This window comes from Pagrus major, chromosome 23 (genome assembly GCF_040436345.1).
Source record: "Pagrus major chromosome 23, Pma_NU_1.0".
In the NCBI taxonomy this organism is placed as follows: domain Eukaryota; kingdom Metazoa; phylum Chordata; class Actinopteri; order Spariformes; family Sparidae; genus Pagrus; species Pagrus major.
Window position 1 is genome coordinate 15070874 of NC_133237.1, and position 23252 is coordinate 15094125.

At 42.1% G+C, this 23252-nt stretch overlaps 1 protein-coding gene across 2 annotated transcripts in view; it reads left to right on the forward strand.

Moving 5' to 3' along the window:
• prkcab (protein kinase C, alpha, b) overlaps positions 1–23252 on the forward strand; it is a 99059-nt gene that overhangs the window by 64637 nt on the left and 11170 nt on the right. Inside the window, exons 4-11 of one of the 2 annotated variants that reach the window (XM_073495366.1) lie at positions 2831–2942; positions 5520–5648; positions 15167–15323; positions 15425–15559; positions 16759–16852; positions 19483–19512; positions 22727–22867; positions 22960–23133. In XM_073495366.1, coding sequence (XP_073351467.1) covers positions 2831–2942; positions 5520–5648; positions 15167–15323; positions 15425–15559; positions 16759–16852; positions 19483–19512; positions 22727–22867; positions 22960–23133 — 972 coding nt within the window. The remainder of the gene's footprint in view (positions 1–2830; positions 2943–5519; positions 5649–15166; positions 15324–15424; positions 15560–16758; positions 16853–19482; positions 19513–22726; positions 22868–22959; positions 23134–23252) is intronic. The other variant, XM_073495367.1, reaches the window with a different exon arrangement.

A 23252-nucleotide genomic window follows, 5' to 3' on the forward strand; every position in this document is an offset into this window, starting at 1 on the left:
ATAATGTGTTGTTGGCTAGCTAGCCGAGACAGCAGGAAACTAGTATCGACTGTTTCGTTTGTAGCTCTAACACTTCACCCGACTCCTCTATCCCAACAAGAATCCAGACCCCCACCCCTAGATGTGAATGTGCAAAATGGAGTCGTAAGGCAAACGGTAAACCTGCCATTGGTTTTTACCACATTGTCTTTTTGGTGGGTGTTCTTCCTGTTTGTTCGGTGCTTTAAGAAGCAAGCAGACGAATCATTTTGGGTCAGAAGAGGTGAGGCGCAGAGAGACGAAGAAGAGTTGCGGATGTGTGTCCCAGCCTGAGCAGTCGTTCAGTTTTGGTTATCATGTGCATCTGCACTTTTCCAGCTTTTTGCACCGACATAAAGCTCTGAGAGGGCCTGAAGGGTGGAATAAACGCACGCATGCATGCAGACGCACGCACACACATACGCAGAAGCCAAAGGGTGAACAGATTATGTCTTCACACCCAGACTCACCCTGCAACGGGCTGCACTCGGTCGAAGGGTCAGGATGACTGTGAGTGGAAACCCCTGCCATTTTAATTTCACCAATGGTTCCCAGGAGGAGGCGGGAGCGCAGAGGAAGAGAAAAAGACAGCGGAGTAAAAAATGGAAACATAGAAAGGGAGATGAAAGTGAGGGCTCAGCACCCAGAGACTCAGGAGGGAAGGAAGAAAGACAGAGAAAGAAACAGAGAGCAGGGAGACAGTATCTCCTCTGTTGCTGCTGAGTCCCTGGTGTATGTTGTCTTATAAGATAAATTCAACATGTTCATGCAGTCAGGAGGCGAAAATGGTTTGCCGAGGGATGGAGACCCAGGAGGGCAGACTCAGGACATGAGGGGCATGACCAGGATGCCATTCTTTTTTTTTTCCTCAAGAAAAGCCTCCAGGAAATGCTGAAGAAGAGGAGACGAAAATAGGCGAGTTTACCAAAAGGAGAACATGCTAATTATACTTTTCCAGGACACTCACGCCACTGACTCACCCCCTGCCAATCATAACCACTCAACAACCCCCCCTCCTCTTTCACACACAGACATTCCCTGTACGTCTGCCCGTTGCCTTCTCACTCTCCTCCTTCTTCTGCTGTCACGTCTTTTGCTTGATTTAGCTTGCGTGTGGAGGAAAAAAAGGCACTTTTCGACGATGTGGGCCCACTTAATCAGTCAGTGGCCTGTATAATTACACATGCAGCCGTTCTGACACATTTCAGTGTGATGGAGGCGACGCTTGTGGGGGTTTACCCACCCTCATTTGCAGGGCTTTAATTACAACCATGTTTGTTTTGTGGTGATTGTGGAAATTAGCTAACCTCAGCTATCACAACCGGCTGGAGAATGTATGAATCGATGAAACCTGGTCATGCTGATTAACCGCTGCACCACGGATACCGCTATGTTATCCAGTTTCACTTGGATGAGATTTTTTTGGAAATCTATCAGAGCATCAATCCCCGATTGCTCATTAGCTCGATTTTTACTCTGCCTCAGCGCCAGATGTTCAGGCCGAGATAAACAGTTGCTCAGCTACGCTGCCGCTGCTGGCACGACACGGTCGCTGTACGGTGTGTATCTGTGCCTTCATAACATTTGAGGGCTGAAGCTGGGAGGATGCTGGGAAGGTTTCCAGGAGAACAAGATGGAGAGAACTGACACCAAGCACGAAAAACACTCGAACCTTACACATTCCCACGCACCAATGACAGCCTGACATTTCCTCTCCATCTGGATCTTCCTTTCTTTCTTTCTTTCTTTCTTTCTTTCTTTCTTTCTTTCTTTCTTTGCGTCAGTGTTGTTCAGGGATGATACGATGGACACAATGCAGATTATTCATCAGATCTGTTTGCAATCATTTATTCCATTCATCTGTGGAGGAGACATTAAACAGTAGAGTGATGAACAGATGTTCCAAGAAACGCCCCAATTTTTATTCACGCTGACAAAATATGTTGCAAAGGCTCTTCAATTATCATCAAGGCTATTTCTCCACTTTTCTTTTCTGGTAATGTTACAGACTCAAGAGGTTCCTCTTAACTTCAAACAAATTTAGCTAAGAATAATCTTATACTTTGACTTCACTTATTATCGAAAATCTATTTTGTAGCCACCTGTTTCTCCTGAAATGTCTCATAAAGTAGGGGACGGCTTTGCCTTTCAATTTTGTACGGACATTCCAGCCCAGAGTCACAGCAGTCGAAGTAGTCATGAAATTTAATATATCCTGTACATGAACACAATTTTACAACTGAAATATCTCAATGACCTTCGGATGGATTGCCATGAAATTTAGATTTTAAAGACGTAATATGGAACATTTTTGCATTAAAATGTCTCACAACAACCAGACCTCAGTTATATTTTTTGATGAGTTGTGCACTTATATTATTCTAAAAGTTTCCAATAATGTTCAAACCCGGAGAAATGTGTCATTTTGCTCAAGGTGACGGTTCTGTGCGTTTCGTTTGGTCGCCTGTCTATGTGACCTCCAGGAATGAGTCAGAGAGTGAGGAAGGAAGTCGGCGAACGAAAATAACATAACATGAACAAAACTTAAAAACACTGCTTCGTCTGCGAACATTTGTGCTTGGATCACATAGATAGACTTTCGGCAATGGGGGTTCCTCCCACCTCCCATGATCCATCGCTGCTTACGTCTTCTGTTTTCATTGAGAGAACCCTAGCGGCTTTCCACTAATGTCTTCTCAGCCGTTCTTTCTGAAGATGACAATAAAGATATCTTTTTTAAAAAGCCATCCTGCCATCATCTCACTGATTTCTAATATTTCCTGCTCTTCCCATCTCTCTCTTTGTCTCCCAGGACCCCAGAAGCAAGCACAAGTTCAAGATCCACTCGTACGGCAGCCCCACCTTCTGTGACCACTGTGGCTCGCTGCTGTATGGCCTCATCCACCAAGGGATGAAATGTGACAGTGAGTGCATGCCCTGTCTATGTGTGTGTGTGTGTGTGTGTGTGTGTGTATGCACCTGTGTAGAATAGGCTGTGCTGGTTTCCGGCCCTAATGAGAACAGATGGGAATAGACTGGTACTGTACTCACATCTGCAGCCCAGGCAGAATTCACCGGCCCGCCCTGCCGAGTCCTCTCTGCGCTCCCATTCTTTCCACCCACTCTCCTCTGTTCAATCCTCCCTTCTTTCTTTGACCCCAACCTGCATTGTATTTTTTCCACACTCTCCTTTTCCTCTGCTTTCCCTTTCTCTCTCTCTACTCCCACACATCCTTTCCCCTCTTTTTGCAGTTCGTCACCCATGTCCCTCCTCCTTCGTGTCCCTCACTGTACGTCGTCTCCATCCATCACCTCTCCCTCCCTCTCTCCTCCTCTTACTCCGTCCATCCATCTGCGGGTCTCCGGCGGGGGCCTCGTCGCAGATGGTAACGGGAGCACACCAGAACAAATTGATGCGGGGAGGCCATCGCCCATTACGAGCCGCTTCCCCCGTCTCTCCGTGTCTCCTCCAAGCATGTCAGCCTGACAAGCCTGTGAAGCCGAGTGAAGGGAGAAAAAGGGGAGAGAAGGGGGGGAGAGACGAATGGCTGGATGGAGGAGGACAGAAAATACTAAAGTTAGAGGACGGAGGAGGAAACGAGGGAGAACAAATGTCCTCTCTCCCCTCTGGTCTCTCATCTGTCACAATCACAAGCAAAATAATTCATAGTAAGCTCTGAATTAAAGGCTATAAAACGGCTAATTTCTCGTTCCAGTAAATTAAAGAGTTGATGCTTATCGAAATTAAGACCACATTCCCATCAAACCTCTTGATCTTTACTGATGAGAGCTATAAATCACCTTCCCCTCGTCATTTACACTGAAAAAGCAGAGATCTCCTTCCTTTTTTGTGCCATAAGTTAATGTGCTGATTACTTATTGATGTTTGAGTGCTACAGGGCACCTTTGAGAGAACCACAGACTATTTTGACTACAGCTCTGGCTCATCTAAAAGAGACATTTCTGCACTGAATCATCCCCAAAAATCAGCACAAATCGGCTTGCCACATTGCGTCTGCAGCCATGCGTGCAAAAGGGAAAACACGAGCGAGTCCAGGAGTTCCTTTACAACGTTACAACACCGGAGAGAGGTGTGAGAAGCTTTTAAAAGATTTTAAACAAGTGCAGGTTTTAATCGAACACGAAACTTTTGGACTGCAGTGAAATATTTGTGCTACTGCTGACAAACCTGAGAAAAAAAATCTGACAGAGCTCAGGAGGTCTTTTAGGTTGGTAAGCTGGCTGAAGCAGAGGTGAGCAACACCCCTCTGAGACATGCATCAGAATGATTGTAGATTATATCTTCGGCCCTCATGAATAATTTGTTATCTGAGGCAATATGTCTAATCCACAATACGGTCCTTTGAGCCTGCAGCTGCTGCAAAAACCCACATTTGATTTTTTGCTTTGTATTCCTGGAGTTTGCAAAAAATCAAGAATAATGATGAAATTGTCTTTGTTTGCACTCACTTTCCACATTGTCTAATAAAAAAACATTATTACATGATTTCTACCCACTTTATCAGCAGCAAAGGCTTTTCCTTTTGTTTTCTTATCAGCCAATCTGCCATTTAATTCTCATTTATATATTATTAATATTTTAGACTTGTTGATTTCGACATGTCAGTTGCTCACAGAGATATTAAAGACTTCACACAAATAGATTTATCTTTTTGAAAAGAATGAACAGAATGACAGATGCAAGGTAAATCGATTGGCTGTTTTCATTCCTGTCATTCATGTGATTAATCTTAATCATTTTTAAAGCAGCATTATGTAACTTTTTGACCTTAAAATAACAGTTTCGAAATCACATTGATGGTACAGTGTCTTGTAACAGGGTGAATGGTGTCTCTGTCTCAGCCCTCCGCTGTGGGGGGCGCCAAATCGCACAGAATGTAAAAAAACAAACATTAAAATAAGAAATATGAGTAAAATAATAAACCACAGTAATAGTTCAGCTGAGCTCCCTGCAAAATTGTGTTCTGCACTCACTCTTTGTCTGCTGCAACATCTGTTCAATAAAGGTTAATTCAAGTTTGTTCTCCCCACCACATCGCATCACACCAACTCTTCTTGCACATTCTCTACAAAGGCAAGGAAGAATAATTCCTGTTCCCTATGGAAAGTTTTGAAAGAAAGTCTCATGTGTTTTATAAAATCTGCCGCGTTGATTTTTCTGTCGATCAGGGTCAGGGGTCGCGCCGATGTCAATCAACATTGAGAGGCTGACAAACATAAGGGCGGTGGTGACTCTCTGAGGGGCAGGGGCAAAAATGTTGAACATAAAATTGTTGTTGTATTCTTCTTATTTTCTTATTCTCATTCTTTAAAAGTCACCAGAATGCAGGGGAAAAGTACCTAAAACTCAAACCAAACACTGCTTTGGTTTCACTATCCTCACTATTTTTGAGGCCTCAAGGTTGGCACGTATGAAGACAAAAGGTATATTGAAATGCTGCACAGGTAAACTCAACAGTCTGTATTCTGTCTCTTTCCAGCCTGCGACATGAACGTGCACAAGCAGTGTGTGGTCAACGTACCAAGCCTGTGTGGGACGGACCACACAGAGCGTCGGGGTCGCCTCTTCCTCAAGATCGAGGTCAGCATGGACAGGCTACACGTCACAGGTTGGTCTCATTCTCAGTACTCAGACTGTAGTTTCCGCTTGAGGCTGCTCACAGTCAGACTGACGTGAGCAGGAGGCTCCCAGATGTGACTGTGAGTGGTTGATTTTCAGACAGTTGAAACAAATCTCAGGACTGATTCATATTCATATCCCTCAGGTACTTTGAGTGACTCAGATTTGTGTTTTTTCAGGAGTGTTTGTGGCGACTGCTCCAGGTATTTTAAACCAAAACATGATCTTTTCCAAAACCCTAAAGACGTTTTTTAGCCTAAACCTAACCGGACCACAAGCGCAGCGTTGTCACAATGTGCGCAACGAAAAAAGGGACCTCAAGAAACGTAAAGTCTCAACATATCCTCGGTTTGCAGAGACATACATTGCTTGAGTTGAGTATGCATCTGTGTCAGCAGAAGAATGAAGTCATGGCTGCCTTCATAACCAGCGTGTGTGTTCTCAACACCTCCAAATTGTCCTGTCAGTCAAGAGCAGCACCTGGTGTGGACGACTCGGCGGTGTTAAAACCCCCGTGGCAGGGAGAGAAATGACTGCTGGGTCACTAACACAACCTCTCTCTCTTTCTCTCTCTCTAACACACACACACACACACACACACATAAACATAGTGAGACAGCAGTGGTCAGGGAATATGAGTGCTGTGGCCAATAACGTGTTTTTAACTCTGGGGATCGGGCTGGAATAACCTGCAGCTACAGCAGGAGCAGCGTCGCAGATGTGATTGACTTGGAAATATATTGCTTTCATAAAAAAACGTGTGTTTGTTTGTTTATGGTCGTACAGATGGATGTACAGAAAGAGAGGAAGTTATATTCACAGTAGTCTTACATGATTTGCTCGCTCCGCTTGCTCTCCAGTTTATTATGTAGCAGTCTTTTGATTTGCCCCGCTGCACACAGCGTCCAGCTCTTTTGTCCATTCTCCTGCTGAACAAGGTCTGTGATGTGGCGACCTTTGTCAGCGAGGACGAGGACATGAGGGAGAATATTAACAGTGATGCCAGCGGTGTTCTTGTTTACGTTACCTCAGTCTTTTCAGATTATGCTAAATGGACACAACTGAAACCGAACTGGCTCACACTCATGGGGAGACGGCTGTAAACATGTTAAGTTGATTTGCTTTTTCCTCTCTCCCTCCCTCCCTGCTGTCCTTCATTTTTATGCGTACGAAACACCCACCAGTGTTTATCAAAGTGTTGCTGCGGCTTCACACAGTGCCAACTTTAAGTAAACGTGCAACAGTATGCTTTGCAGCATCTGCTACTGGCATATGTGGTGTCTGATGTATAAAAAACACTCTGGAACATTTCTGTTTTCCCCTCGTCGTACGGCTGCAGCCATTTTTGCCGGATTTACAGGACGGAACAAACAGATAAGAATTTGCCGTGGACGATGTTTCGCTTTAATCCATAACTCACAGAATTTGGTGATTTGAGAATTATTAAAAAGAACAGGTGTGAACGCAAAGGCAAGATTGGACTGTTGATTATCCAGATGTGTCCGGAGATAGATCCCATTTTCATACCAGACACTGGCACCAGACTGAAAGGAATAACAAGACTTTTGGTCGTAACATCTGTAACCCGGGTGCTATAAACTTGTGTAATCTAACTGTCTTTCTTCACTTCTGTACGGCATCTTTCTACGTTCTTCACAGCCGAGATCATCTGGACTGTGCAAAGCACCGCCAGCTACTTGCCGGGCTGAAGTAAATTACGACAGCATAAAACCGGAGGTCTGTCGACTATGGTTCAAAGCCGCGGCTCTGGAAAGGAAACATGCAGTGATGTGAATCAGAGGATCAGAGCGATTGCAGGACGCTTTGTTTTCTTTTTTGATTTTGTTTTGCTTGCGGTGGCGAAAACCTACCAAAAGATATAACCCTTCGCTGCACCTGCAGGCTTTTATAGCTATTACAACCCAAACAGCCCAGACTCAGTTGGAGCACACAGTTTTCTCACAAAGATGTCATTAACTACATTTTCTTGCCCCCCAATGTTTAACTCAAGTCGGGTTACACACACAACCAATGGGGTAGAGTCAATTAATTTACTAGTTGACAAATGCTCACCGACCTCTTTTGTTCAGTGCTCGGCAGGTATCGTACTCAGCTTTTATCAGCCGAAAACAGCCACCTGTTGTTTAAAATGAGGATGAAGAAGTAGACGTGGTGTGACTAAAGACTAAAATGACAAAACAGTAACATTCTGGACCCAAAGAACCAAAACAATGAGCTGGAAGATGCTAAAACACTAAAATACAAGTCAGAAAAATGTTGATTAGTGCATCTTTAAGGATATATTGTCTAACATTTCTGCATTAAGGAGGCTAAAAACAACCAGATCTTGTTTAGTTGTGTACTAACATTATCCCAATCTTCTAACCCAGAGAAATCTATAATTTAATACAAAGTAATGGTGCGTTTCATTTGCTCACCTGTCGCTATGGTTACTTCCAGGGAAACATCAGGTGATACGTCAGAGAGAGGAAGGAAGTCGAGACTTAACAAAACGTGAATAAAACTTTGATATGTTATCTCGTCCCTGAGCCACGTCAGAGAGATTTTCATTAGCAATGGTGCTTGTTTAACGATGAAGACAACAACTCCCACGATCCTGCGCTACTTCACGACATCATCAAACTGTGCTGTTTGTTTTCATTGTTCTGACCGAGAGACCCCCAGTGACATTTCATACAAGGTCATCACAATCAGGTTTATTGCCAAGTGGGCAAGTCCAGAAACATAGATATAAAAAAAAAATTTAAATGTACAATAATTTCAAAAAAAAGGAAGTATAAAATATGGACCGAGGAATGAGCAATTTTCCCAGAATGGTGAATGTGTGCAATGAACAGAGATGATAATCTCAGAGAACATATGTGACATAGGATAAGATTAGATAAACGGACAGGAAGGCAGTGATTAAAAAACTGGAAATGATGGACCAGTCGAGAAAAAGCACGGACTGTGACTGACAGTACGCTCGAGGAAGAAAGAGACACGAAGACAAAGATCAATGCTGAGAACAATGCAGGCGGGAGAGACATGTACGTTCTGCAGTGTTTTGTTGCGAGTTAAAGATGGGGTTGTTTCTTCCCTCTCTAACGGCAGCGGTCTGAACAGCGAAGCCTCAGCTTGTTCTCCGGCTACCCTCTGGCTCCCACAGACAAGTGGCGGGCCTTTGTGGTTCACCGCACTGATGCGAACCTTGATTAAATCTTTCCAGTGAAGAAAACAGATACATCTCAGCGCATATCTCTCCCTCTCTTCCTCCTCTCCATCCCTTCTTCCAATATTGACATTTCCTGTTATCTTCTCCTACCTGTTTCCCTTGAGACCTCAGCATGTTTCCCCTTCGCTTTCGTCATCCATTTTCCCTCGGTGCCTGCTGAACTCCTGTCCGTTCAGTCATGTTCTTTCACTTCCCTCCTTTTTTTCCTCAATAAGACGTCAACGTCTGTCTTTTTTTCCATCATCTTCTCTTTTTCAACCAGCTTAGACCGTTGCTCAGTTGAGTGACTTGTCCTTTGCCCTCCCTTCTTTTTCTTCTTCCTCTGCATCCTCTGCTCTTCCTCTACTTTGTTTTGTCTTAACTCCATCCTTTCCTTTTCCCCCCACTGATTTCCTCCTTTATCCTCCTCTTACCCCCTCTCCCTGTCGACGTCTCTTTGAGCAAAAGTGACATAAATAACCTGTGGGCATGAGCAGAGGTTTATTCTTGAGTCTTAAGAAAAGGTAAACATGCAAACGTCCCTCCATGACCTGCCTGGATGGATGGAAACGCACGCACACACTCATAGGGCATGTGAGGATTGGGTCCAAAGTGAGCACACAGTGGTTTATTCAGGGTGATATTTCCTACTGCTGACATGCTTGCCTCAGGTTTAAAGCACAGTCCAACAGGAATACATTTTTTTTTCCTCCAGTGACACAGCTCAGAGCAACATCAGGCCTGTCACACACATACATGTTTAATATCTGACGAGCCTTTTTATTCAAAGAGGATTTTTGACTTTCTGTATGTACGTCTCTATCTGATCTTTATCATATAGATTAGAAATACATTAACTTGATTACATGTGGCATCAGTTATCATTATATAAACAGCTGACTACTGCATTTTTAATAGACTGGGATTCGTTTAGCCGAGGCTACATCTGAGAGCCGTGTGGACTGTCGAGTTTCTCGCTCAACACATGCCATCTACAGCGCTAATGAGCACAGGTCTTCTTTGTTTGTTTGTTTGTTTGTTTTTTAGAGGTAGCAAGCTTGTTAAGCTCACATTAGCTCAAGTTAGCTTACCTTTTAATCTCAGGCTTACCTTTCCAGCTTTTTTCTTTTTTTTTTTTCACGAGCCCTGTATGCATTTAATGGTGAAACAGGCTACGTCACGCTGGAAGACTAAAGCTACACATGCGAAGTTAAAAAGTTAGCTTTGTCACCACTTGATGATCCATGTAGAAGGTATAAAGGACCTGCACGTTAGTCCTCGTGCTATGATAGGCTCAAGAAAAACCTAATCAGGACAGAGCCGCTAAAATTGGCATACACTCTATAGTCTCCAGGCTTTCACACAGTGGGGAATGTAGTCTTGCACACGGCCTTGAAACATAACTTGTAACCGCACAAAATAATGTAGTATCATATGCCTCTTGCTGCCACTGTAGGTGGCTAAGCTAGTTAGCTGGACATGTCAATGTTTGGAGTTTACTGCGCGTTAGAGCAGCTAAATACTACGAAACAGCTAATCATTTTCGTATTTGTTTTGATACAAGCCATCTTGTTCTGCTTTTGGCTGTTGACTAAGCAGATCTCGTTTTCTTTCAAGCCTTAATTCTCACAATTTCTTCCTCGCTGAAAAAAAACACGACTGCACAGGGCCACCAGTAGTTATGTTTGTGCCCAAGGCAAGATGATCTCCAGAGCTTTTCTGAGCTTGAGGAAAGTGTTAGAAATACAATACCGCCATGGATCAAAATTCAAATTAGGAAGAGTAAAAATTGATCTTGTTTACAGTTCCAGGTGTTCTTTCAACACATCTCTTTTGTAGTAAAGGTCTGTGTCAGCTGCTTTTTTTGGGTCACATTAGGCCAAATTGGAAGCAAGGCTGAACGTGTCCATGCTTTTCCATCTCTGAAGAGTATCATTTCTTGATTGTGCTTCTTTAAATTGACCACAGAAACAGAAATCTTAAGGTCATGTTGATGCTCCCTCTCCCTCCTCTCTGTGTGCGTGTGACGTCTGCATTCAGATCGCTGCCAGTGCACTGCAGGGATCCATCCAGCTCCCGTTTGGCCGCGCAGCTTCCCCCCAGATTATCAGGCATTCATTGGTTGCACATGGCATTGTTATGCAACAACACATTTGAATTTCAAAGCCTTTTCGGGAGATTACACTGTCAGCCCACCGCAGCCCTGCACGCACCCGCCCCGGGATCCAAATGAGATGTCGTTTTTAGCTGTGGCATATTTTTATTAAGCAGACATCCAGTTCAGATGCAGAAGATAATGTTATTTCATCTTCTTTGTCTGTTTTCGGAGTGTGTTCGCGCTTCATTAAACTATCAGAGGAAATGGTTAACTGTCTCCGGGAGATGATCATGCACAGACTTCAGCTGAAATTGTCCATCAAGTTCAGGATTTAATTCTCTCACTCAGCACTTCAGAGACATTATCTCATATATACATATATATATATTTATTTATTTCAGAGAAAAACTCAAACTTTGTCTTTCATTATCTCTACAAAGGATCCAGACTCTAAAAGTGTCACTGCACTTTCTTCTTGCTACTTTTGTGAGAGCAGAATAATTCACCTCTGTGCAGCACAGCAGCAGCGTGGATGCATGCTGGTAGCTTCTCCTGTGAGCGGCAGCCTCGTTTCAGCGATTGCTAACGAGACACAAAATCTGTCTGTATCGTGTCTGTTTTACCCCAAACAAGTGATGAAGGCCAAACAGACACCCTCTCTAATTTTATTGGTAACTACCTCGTAAGGAGCGAAGGGGAGGGGAGGATACAGAAGCAGCTCTTGTTGTATCTAAGCAACAACAGACAGCAGAGATGGTCCTTGATCACTGCTGATGATGTTTCATTGTGTTTGTGTGCGTGTGTGTGCACAAATACATTTACTTTGACCATATCTTGCCTGTGCATCATTTGTTTCTCTACATGTGCTTGTTTATCTGCGTGTGTGTGCGTGCCTCATTAGTGTGTTTACAGGCTTGTTGGAGTTGCTTTAGCGCTGTTTGGTGCCAGCATTGCCATGGAAGTGCCAGCAGAGGGGAGGATTTAGATGAGAACGTGGGATGCAGAGATTTTCCTTCTGCTCCTCGTACTTTTTTTTTTTTTTATCATTGTGTGTGTGAATTTGTGCAACAGCATCAGTGTGTGTTTGTGCGTGTGGGCTCGTGGGTTAGCGAGAGACAGAAAGAGAGAGAGAGAGCGCGAGAGAGAGAGAGAGAGAGAAGAAGACGGGGAGGGGGATTACTGTGGCTGAGAATTTGTACTGGATGACGAGTGAACTATGAGGTTGAAGCAACACATTCATGAACAAGGTGAAAAGCTTCTGACAGGCTTTTTGTGTCAGATGAGAGACCTGCGCTGCCCCCTACTGCATGACACTGGAAGAGCACGAGAAAATGTGATGTTGACAAGAAGTATGATCATATTACCACTTGATTATTCTTTTTATTCAAGGATTGGTTTGTTTCTTTTTTGTAATCTCACTTTTTTTAAAAGCATATTAGTTTCATTCATCTTTTTGCCCGAGCTCTGTTTGTTTCTCTCGGCACATAATGATGAACATAAAACATTCAGAGATTGTGTTTCCTCCTCCAGAAGTTACCATTTATTCTCTTTTGTACAGTGCATATTAATGAGGTAATAACACAAACTCAGAAATATTTATTTTTTCCATAACTGAATAAACAAGCTGTTCTCAGAACACTGTTTGAAGCTAGAAAGGTGGCAGGGTCCACCAAATATAAACAAAGTAAAACAGTATGAAGTTATCCTTTAAGGTGAGTTTGTTTATTCAGGCATGAAAACAGAGAGAATTTATTTATTTAGTCAATGAGGATCTTTCTCTTCTGATTAAAATGTCTTCCCCAAAACGACATAGTGACACATTCAAATGCATCCAAAACCTGAAGATGATCAGTTTAATATCATAGAATATAGAGAAAACCGGGATAAAACAATCAATTTGAGCATGCTTTCCTTTAAAACACTCTTGATGGACAGTTTAAAAACAAATGATCAAAATCGATGCAGCAGAACCATTCTTCTTCTTCAAAACCTGGTGCCTACATTACCCACAATGCAACTCAACTTCTGAATGACATCACTGGAGGCAATTTACCAGCTTCCTCTGGAGCCACAAAAAGCTTTACACTACTTTTTTTTGCATATATCCTTTCAGCTCTAATCCAGTAAACACAACGCTCCATTTGTCTCGGTTTCTGTTTTATTTATTCTGTGTGTGTTTTTTCTCTCAATCCTTTAAAAGCATGTTGCTTGCAAACACTGCTGTCACATCCAGCGATGAAAAGCATCGAAATGTCAAATAAAACTGATTAAATCCCGCAAAACCAGATAAATAAATGAGTCGCGGGGCCTCTAAATGACATCGCCTTTTCTAATGTTTTGCTTTGTATTATTCAGTCCTGGAATATTTATGCTCCGGAGTGAAAACACATTCCCGCTGTTTTAATGAAGAATCTCAGCGAATGTGTCCTTGTGTGAAAGTTCACACTGACTCTCCGAGACACTCAGATTACAGCCTTCCTCTCCCGCACTGTGTCTGATTACATTTAAATATGCAGAGCGGGGATGTTGGAGCTGGTAAACACCGTGATAGAGGATCAGTGTGATCCTGTTTCTGCTCTCTGTCTGTTGTCGTTACCTCATGCGTGGTAGAAATTCTGTTTTTCAAAATATGTTTTAGTAATCAATACTCTGCATTTTTAGAAACAAAGGTTTGAATCAAATTGTTCTTCCAAAACAAATTGAGTGAACTGAATCCCATAAACATTTCCACAGATTGCATTGCCATAACAGGCTCATAAATGTTCCTTCTTTGACAGTTAAACTTAAAGGTCCAGTGTGTAGGAGTTTTCATTAGTGTCTAATCACCTAAAACTAAGAATTATTGTGTTCTTGTGACCTTAAATTGAGTCTTTCATATCTATAGAGAGAGCCGCTCCTCTTCCACAGAGTCAGACATGTTGCACCGCCATGTTTCTACAGTAGCCCAGAATGGACAAACCAAACACTGGCTCTATAGAGAGCGCCTTTGTGGTATTCAGTCACCTCTAGATGCCACTAAATCCTACACCTTTAAAATGAGCTCCCTTAGTTTTAATAGATTAGATAGAATTTTTACAATTCTTTCTTTTTTCCCTTTTTCTTGTTTTTCTTTTCTTTTTCTTTATCTTTTTGTCTTTCTTTATCTTTCTCTTTTTCTTTTTCATCTTCTCTTTCTTTTACCTTTTTTCTTTCTTTTCTTTTTCTTTCTTTCTTTTTCTTTCTTTCTTTCTCTATCTCCTTTCCTCTCTTTCCTTCCTTGTTTATGTCATTCTTTTTATGCTTTCCTCCCTTCCTTCCTTCCTTCCTTCCTTCTTCTTGTTGTATGTGGCTGTCCTGTAGCTGACATTTTGTTATGCGTGTTCACATGATGCTGCTAAGTGGGGCACCGCTGGAGTCGGCCCATTGGCCACTTACAGTAGATGTTGTCTCCATGGTGAAGGCGGCATGCTCACACCGCCCCGTCCCCTTACTCCTGTTGCTATGTAACAGCACTCCTTTTTTTTTTCCCACTTATCAGTTGTCACACGTGGACACGTCATGCCTCCCTCACATTATCTGCTCACCTATTACCTAACCATGTATGTGTTAAATGACAGTAAGAGCCTCCAAGTAACGTATGTGCTGCCTCCGCTTCATTACCACCTGCCTAATTTAGTTGTTTTCCAGCGGAAGGTGTGAGACAGACTTTTAGGCGAGTAGTATTTCTTGTTTTTGTTGATTTTACATTTGCGTGAGGCCTCACACCCACCAGTGTTATAATCCAGTTGGTGCTGTTTCACACTGTCAACTTCAAGGGAATTTTGAGAGTATGTTTTTGCTTCACAGCACCTGTTGACAGAGCGTGTGGTTGCTGATTTGATGAGCCATTAGCTGACTAACAGAGGAACACATCTACCTACCTACCTACCTACCTACCTACCTACTCACACTGATAAAGTTTGATGCCGTCGACACACAAATTAAGAAGAACCACAGCGTCTCAATTTTCTTGGAATCAGGATAGAAGCACAGAGAGGCAACTGCTGAGACCAGAGCTCAGATCATTGAGTGACTTACAGTGACTCACGCTGTCCATTTTATCCTTTGAGTCAGTGTCGAGTCATGAATCTGGCTGGGGGCTCATACAAACGCACAATCACGGCCGCACACACACAGATATGGTTACACTTTCTGTCTCTGATCCTTTTTTTTACAGTGGGTGAAGCCAAGAACCTGATTCCGATGGATCCAAACGGTTCATCAGACCCCTATGTTAAACTCAAGCTCACCCCCGACCCAAAGAATGAGACCAAACAGAAGACGAGGACCATCCGTTCCTCTCTCAACCCCTGCTGGAACGAATCGTTCACCTTGTGAGTCTGTGTGTTGATACAGTTCTTAAAAATCCAAGAAAACAGACCAGAATCTCTGTCGTCACATGTTGCTACTTCTTCCCCTTTGTGCACATGTTCAGTAAGCTGAAAGCATCAGATAAGGATCGGCGTCTGTCTGTTGAGGTGTGGGACTGGGACCGAACCACCCGGAACGACTTCATGGGCTCCATGTCGTTTGGAGTGTCCGAGCTGATCAAAGCTCCCAACTGTGGATGGTCAGTGATCTTTAACTTGTAGTTATTGCAACAATTGAGAGCTTCGTCAACCGGTGTGAGGAGGTCATCATACCCAGAGTTACAAAAACATTATTGGAGCTTCACTTGCAGCATTCTCCTAAACAACTGAAGTAGATGTGGAGTTGATTTAAAATGTAAAAAAAACAACTGAAAATTGATAAAAAATTTAGTACCCAGAAGCCCTGAGATGAAGTTGATTTGAAAAAAAAGCAATCATTGTGCGTGAACAGTTCTTTTCATACTATGAATTCAGCTCAGTGAATGTTTCTCTTCACATCGATGTGAAGGTTTGAAGGTGAAATTCTTTTAGCACTATATTAGAGGACAATTGGTCTGTTCAACTCGCAAAAGAAGTTTTTTTTAACAAAGTTTGCAGTAATTCAATGATGGTTTTAAGAGGAAGAGAAGAGAAAGAACATTTCTCGGAGCTGTCGGCAACCAACGTGACTAAAACAGCAGCACATTGTGCGTAAAACAGACGTAAACACTGCTGGCCGAAGCCGACTCCATTCTCTCTGACAAACAGCAGCGGCTGTCGTCATTTCCTCATCTCTCCGTCTTTGTCAGCCTGCTTTGTCTCACACTGATAAACACACACTCACAGAGACGTTAAAGTCACCCTTCCATGTTAGCATACCTGCCGCCACCTTGCCTAAACCGAGCCTGATCGACTGCTGCGCTGAGCACGAGCTCCGGGAAATTCCTGGGTGTTTGGCATCGGCAGCTCGGAAACTAATACAGTCAAGTCAAGTTGATTTTATTTATATAGTCCAGAATAACATATCACAATTTGGTTTCGGATAAGGAAAAACTCCCTCCAAGAAAGTCCTTTAGTGGTGACAAAAGGAAGAAACCTCGCACAGATGAACAGGATGGATTCCTCTCTCATGACACAGGATGTGTGCAGAATAAATCAATAAAAAAATCAAATAAATATACATTTGGATTACAAACATACAGATATATATATATGTTGCCAGATAGGTAAAACCTGAGCCACACTGCATGTGCACTTGTCTGCATATTGTACTGTATGTTTCAGTGGCTCAGAGGATGTGAAGTTGACAGAGGGCAGATCTCCAAACACAAGAGTCTTGAAGAAAAGAGATGATAGATTAAAAAACAAAACAAAGGATGAAACAGATTCACTTTCCTTTTTGTTTTTTGTTCTCTCTCAGGTACAAGCTGCTGAACCAGGAGGAGGGAGAGTACTACAACGTTCCCATCCCCGAGGTGGACGACGTCAACCTGGAGCTCCGGCAGAAGTTTGAGGTGAGGACAGACTCAGGTCGACTCGGGCTGTGAGTTTGTGAAGCGTGACGGAGGTTTTCATTGTCACACACACTTTGACAAAATGTGCTCCTTTATACTGCTTGTGCGAGACAGGGAGATCGCTTTCCCCTGGCATTGAAAGTGAATTCTCTCTCTAGGAAAATCCCCTATTTATATACACAGACAGAGACGCAGATGCAGCCGCAGATAATAATTCGTAATACTCACTGCTGTCGACGGAAACAGCATCCGTTGGTGCCAAAGCAATAAAGGGCAGACTACTGAGGATCTCTGGCGTCAGTATCTTCTTTTAAATCACTTCTGAAGACTTATTTTTATGTCTTCGCTTATTATTTTTAGGCTTATTTTTATTCTAACCGTTGTGTTACGCTGTTTTATAACTTGACGTTGCACTGCTCTATTTTAAGTTGTTATGTTTCGCTCTCTGTGTTTTATTCCTTATGCCTGTCTGTTTAGTCATACATTACTGTGTTTTCACTCCAGTGTTTCATTCGTTGTAAAGCACTTTGTGATACTGGTTTTAATAAGTGCTTTACTGACAAACTTTATTATTATTATTATTATTACTTTTCAGAAAGCCTTATCCAATCCTAAGCCACTTAAAAGCGGTGTGTGTGCACCACCGATGTTGTTTACGTGACTTAGCAAACACATTTGAGAGGTAATACAGAAGGATAAATGATGCAGCTGGTCTAAATGAAGCCCAGAAATGGTTTGTGTTGCTGTCGGGATAAATGATTCAGCGGCGTTTCCTCGCCCTCATTGGGCTCCAATGTGAGGCTTGTTTGTTGTGTTTGTTTCTGCTACTGCTACAACGACAGTTTGAGTTGTAAACATACATCAGCCAGGACTGAAACAACACAAAACAACATAACACACATTTAACTCAGCATACATGTCCATTAAACCAGGCAAACACAATGCATATTGAGCTCTATCCTGCTCTCTACTATGTCATCTTTTGATTCCTGTATCACACTAGTCCTCCTGCATGTTTTACCAAATTTTACCTAAAATCATTTATACCTCACATTATACCTTCACACCTGCTCCTCATTACCTTCCTGGCAGACTCCACAGTGAACATCATGGCTGCTTATACTGTATTATACCTCTGCGCCGGCGAGAGGCATTATGTTTTTTGGGTTGCCCATCAGTCCCATTCCTATGAATTTAATATCTCATGAGAAGGAATTTCTCCGAATCTGGCAAAAACATCCACTTGGACTCAAAGATGCACTGATTAGATTTTGTTGGTCAAAGGTCAAAGGTCACTGTGACCTCACAAAACACACTTCTGGCTGCAACTCAAGAAATTCATACGATAATTACAACAACATTTTACACAAATGCCTAATAAGATAGAATGATGAAGTTATGTCATTTCATATCCAAAAGGTCAAAGGTCAACTTCACTCTGATATCATAATAATGTTACTTTGGCTTAATAAAGTAAATATGACTTAACTGGGATTTTCTTCCAAGCAGTTATTGAGAGTTTTTCTTGCTTTGAGGCAGGTCTGCCAAAGCATAGTGTTCTGTCTAGACTAGTATCTGCCCAACTTCTGCAGCTCAGTGAATTGAAGTATCTCTTCACACCTACCAGTAATTTTGAGGTCATCGTTGTAATTTGGGAGTTATTTTCAAAGACATATAAAATATGTCACCTGGTAATCACCACCTACTTACCATGAAATTTGCAGACCTGTAAAATGAAGTGCAACCATTTAAATCACCTTTTTATGAAGTCTCTTTTATTTTTGCCATTGTTTATTTATTGCTGTGATGTGAACATGCTCTTTAAATATGCAACATATAAGATCCCTCATTCATTCATTATTTTTCAGTACCATTTCTTTGATTTTGGCCCGTGGTCTACCAGTAACCTTCAGTTTTGACCATTCAAGGGATAAAACTTTTGGCATTCCCGGGACTGAAAACTGCCTGAAAGAAAAACAACATTGTTTGCTTTGAAAATAGTTGGCAGTATTGTATTGATGACTCGAAGAGGAGCTAAATCATGTAAAAACAGTGATAAGCAACTAACTGTTGCTCTCTAGTGGCCGGTCTGTTCACTGCAATCAGATTCTGTTACAGTAAGGGTTTAAATAAAACTCATAGCCTCTTCAGATCTATAATATTAACATGCAGGTACAGCGGAAGGCGAATGCTATATTAAACACTGCGATGTGGACAGCGCAAGGACATCTGTGATTGAACTGTGAGGAAGGAGATGGTAGAGGTTATTAAAGTCAGCGTGTTCAAACAGGTGTTTCAATACTGAGTGCAGAGCAGTCCTCAAGACTTGTTGTTAAGCGCTGACCTTGACTTTCCTCCGAGGCGAGCGTCTTCGCACAACTGTGCGGTTGCCGTGGAAACTGGGGGGCGAGTTGCAGAGATGCAGCCAGATGTGACAGACACGGATTTATTCTGTTTTCTAGTCATGCCTTTGATTAATGTTATTGTTTATTGATCGATGAAACAGAAATGAGGACTCATCAGTCCACCTGTGTGCTCTGTCACTTTCTTTTCCCCCAGCAAAGACACACACATGCACACACCAGCTAACCTTGTGTCGCACTAATAAGTGAGTTTCTTCTTTTTTCTAGGCCTGCCAGTTAAATATCCACTATCTCAAGGTAGCTCCTCTGCCTGCGCCGTCTCTGTTTCTCTCACTGCAAGCTTGCATCACTCTCACTTCACTTTACTGACTGTGTTAGGATTGTTTGTGGATCTCTGTCGGGTTTCCACAAATTAATCTGATTTACTAACAAAGGCTCTCGACAGCATATAGTTCTTAAACTCCTCTCACACACTTATATGTAATGCACTCTTTTCTTTTTTTTGTCTCACATACGTAAACATAAAACTAAAGGGACTACATATCATTTTATAAAGGATTTTGCAGCACCTGCAGCAAAGCTCAGCAATTTCTGACATTTGCAGCATTTGCATTTGGCTTTACAACGCAAACAGGAAAGCAGCTGTTGTTCCTCCAGCACAAGCAACAGCAAAATGCAACATCCTGAAACTGAAGCCTCAAAAAACTAATTTTCTACTTTTAGCATGAATATACAATGTGCTTTAACAGCTTTGACATATGTACTCCCTGTCTCACTCATAAACACCAGGCAGCGTTGTTGTTAGTAAATGTGTTTACCACCTCACCACTATCAGTGCACTGTCATTGGCCAAGAGAGGTCCACACCTGCTCTTCATTGGCTGACAGTGCGGCCCACAGTCCGCCCTCTACTAGCCCGCCTTTGGTCCGGACTATAGAAGGCAGTAAGGACATGAAGCATGGATGAACACTCACTTATTATTTACAGTGACTGTGTGAATGGATGCACACACCCACTCAGGCAGGCTCTTTGAGGTGCATGCCAAATCTCTCCACACAGTGGCACTGTTATATTTTTTTATAAGACTAGTTGCATTGTATGTGTTTGAATACAACTTTGTGTGGCCACTCCGACATAAATTTAATAACCCTCTGTTTGTGTTGAAAAGGTGGATGTGGTATTTGTGGACTGTTTGTGTCATATTTTATACAGGCAAACCGTCCATGTTGTGCTGTGTTTTGAAAATGACCACTAGATGTCTCTGCGAGCTGCAGTAAACACAACTAACACAAGATCACCACATTATTGAATGTTTACTGCCGACACATGATAAATTGATGATGATGACGACGTGACATTCGTGAACATTTTCATGCGAACTGTTGAAATGCACAAAAATATCTCCACTCCTAATAAATAGATGTCAACTATGAAACTTCGTCAGACGTAAACCAGACCAGTTCTGACCTCGGTCGACCTCCTCTAGCAGCACTCAAGTAGTGTTTATATCAGTAGTTCCCAACTTTTTTGGCTTGTCAATACCAGATGTTGTCAATAACAGATATTTGCAACTGATATACATTTGCAGTAAAAATACAAATCTAAAAAAAAAGTGATAACATTTAGAACAACCAATGATGGAATGAAATACAATTTACTTCTTCAGTACAATTTTGAGATCCTTTACATGATCATTTCCATTTTCTGCTACTTTATACTTGTACTACATTTATTTGATAAATTTAGTTACAAGTTAGGCTGATAATCAGCCCATCCCTACTATAAATGCAGTGACGTGAGCCTGACTTATTACCAGTGAAACCAAAAAGTAATTATTCCTTTCCGGATTTCTGTAGTTTGAAGGATTCTTAGAGATACAAAGAGCTGAAAATATCCTGAACTTTCCCAAAAAAGTGATAATAGTAATTAAATTAAAATGACAGATAATCCCAAAAGTTTGAGTAACAGTTTCCTTTCAATCTCTAAGACAAAACTAGATAAGATACGATGAGATACGATAAGACTTTATGTATCCTCACTGGGGAAATTCACTTGTTAAGAGCGGCTCAAAGGTCAGAAACAAAGAGGTGGAAAAAGTGATTAACTAGAGGATAAAAATGAAACAAGACAAAAACAAGAAAGACAGTAAAAAATGAAGACTTATATCTGATCTCTGGTTGTTTCACTCCAGCTGTCTCCTCTGGGGCTCGACTACACCTGTGCTGCCAGGTGAAATAATTCAAATGAATTACTGTACTACAGCAGTGCGATTACATAACAACAATTGATTAATCTGGTTAATGTTTACATTATTCTGCTCTCAATAAACCCGGCCAGGTGAGCACATAGAGCCACTTATCCTGAGTCAAATGTGTGACAATTACAATGTTCAACCACAAAGAGTCAGAAGGAAAGAAACAGCCTCTCGGTGCCCTGCCGGTCATTGTTTCCTCCGCTCTATCTGATGGAAACAGACAACCGCTGGAGCCATGACGGGAGCTGGCAGGGTCCTAATTGCCCTTTTTGTTTTAAGCCGCTTGGCAGGCCAGTCATTATAACAACAGGGAACCCTGCGACGCTGGCACCCTCCCGCTGACTGCCTGCCTCATGATTTCCCAAAATGCTCCAGTTGAGAGATCCTGCTGAAAATCTGTGAGGGAGTTTGGCATGTCAGTGGGAAAAAAATAGATCCCTGAGCTCTCTCTACATAGAAATGGAGAAAGAGTAGTGAAGATTGATTGCAGCCAATATACAGATAAAATATGCAGCCAATCGGAGGATGATAATGTGATAACTCCCAAACAATTAAAGAATATATAATGTAATACAATGTAACGGCCAAGCGTTAGCGCCAAGATTAGATTAGTTTTATTAATATTATTCTAAATGTTAATAGGCATATTATAAGGAATTATAAGCTTATAATATAAAGTGTTATCAAAATATCTTGAATGGGATCGAAAATGAAAATTTTAATTGATATGATACAAAACTAATACTTTATTTCTAATCGATGATGTAATAAATGCATTCCATCATTAACTTATGTCATATACAGGTTCTTGCACTTTCAACCCATCCGGAGAGTTATTTTTACTACATTACAGTAAAAAGCTTTTGTGGTTTATCAGCTTTTAATGATATAAATCTATTTGAAAAGCTGCAGAATGACACACGATCCTACTGTAGTTAGTGAGCACACTCCAGCGTCCTAATGTTTGTACCAGCGATTAAGTCCTGCCTTACTGTGAAAAGCCAGATGTGAATATTCCACACCAGCTGTTAGACACCAGCATGACGTCTACTAATCACTCGGCGTCGTCTCCTCTAAGAGGAGACGGCGTACATAGCGTTAATTATCTTGTTAACATTACACTCAAACTGTTGAAGCACAGAACAGAGCTGTGCAAACAACTTCACTATCTTGTTTGATTTATTATTATTCATGTAAGACATCCACAGCAACAGACACATTAAAATGTTAAATAGACTTTTTACTTTAATGCCACAGAAAGCCAAGCTGGGCCACGGTAAGAAGGTGATAACGCCATCAGACCACCGGCGGTTCAGCCTGCCTTCAGGTAACATGGACCGGGTCCGACTGAGCGACTTCAACTTTCTCGCCCTGCTGGGGAAGGGCAGCTTTGGCAAGGTGAGAGCCAAGAACACAGGCGTGATACAAAAGTTCATTGACGTCTTTGTCTCATCGTGACCTTTGACCTGTTGTGTCTTCGTCAACCGCAGGTGATGCTGGCGGAGACGAAGTCAACAGAGGAGCTGTACGCCATCAAGATCCTGAAGAAAGACGTCGTGATCCAGGATGACGATGTTGAATGTACGATGGTGGAGAAGAGGGTCTTGGCCCAGAGAGACAAACCGCCCTTCCTCACGCAGCTCCACTCCTGCTTCCAGACTGTGGTGTGTAGAAACTTCAGCCACAGTGCATACATCCTGCAGCTCAGACACACAAAAAACATCACTTTACTGCATTTAAAGAGAGACATGATGGGTGAATGGGGTGAAATTAAAACTTGGTA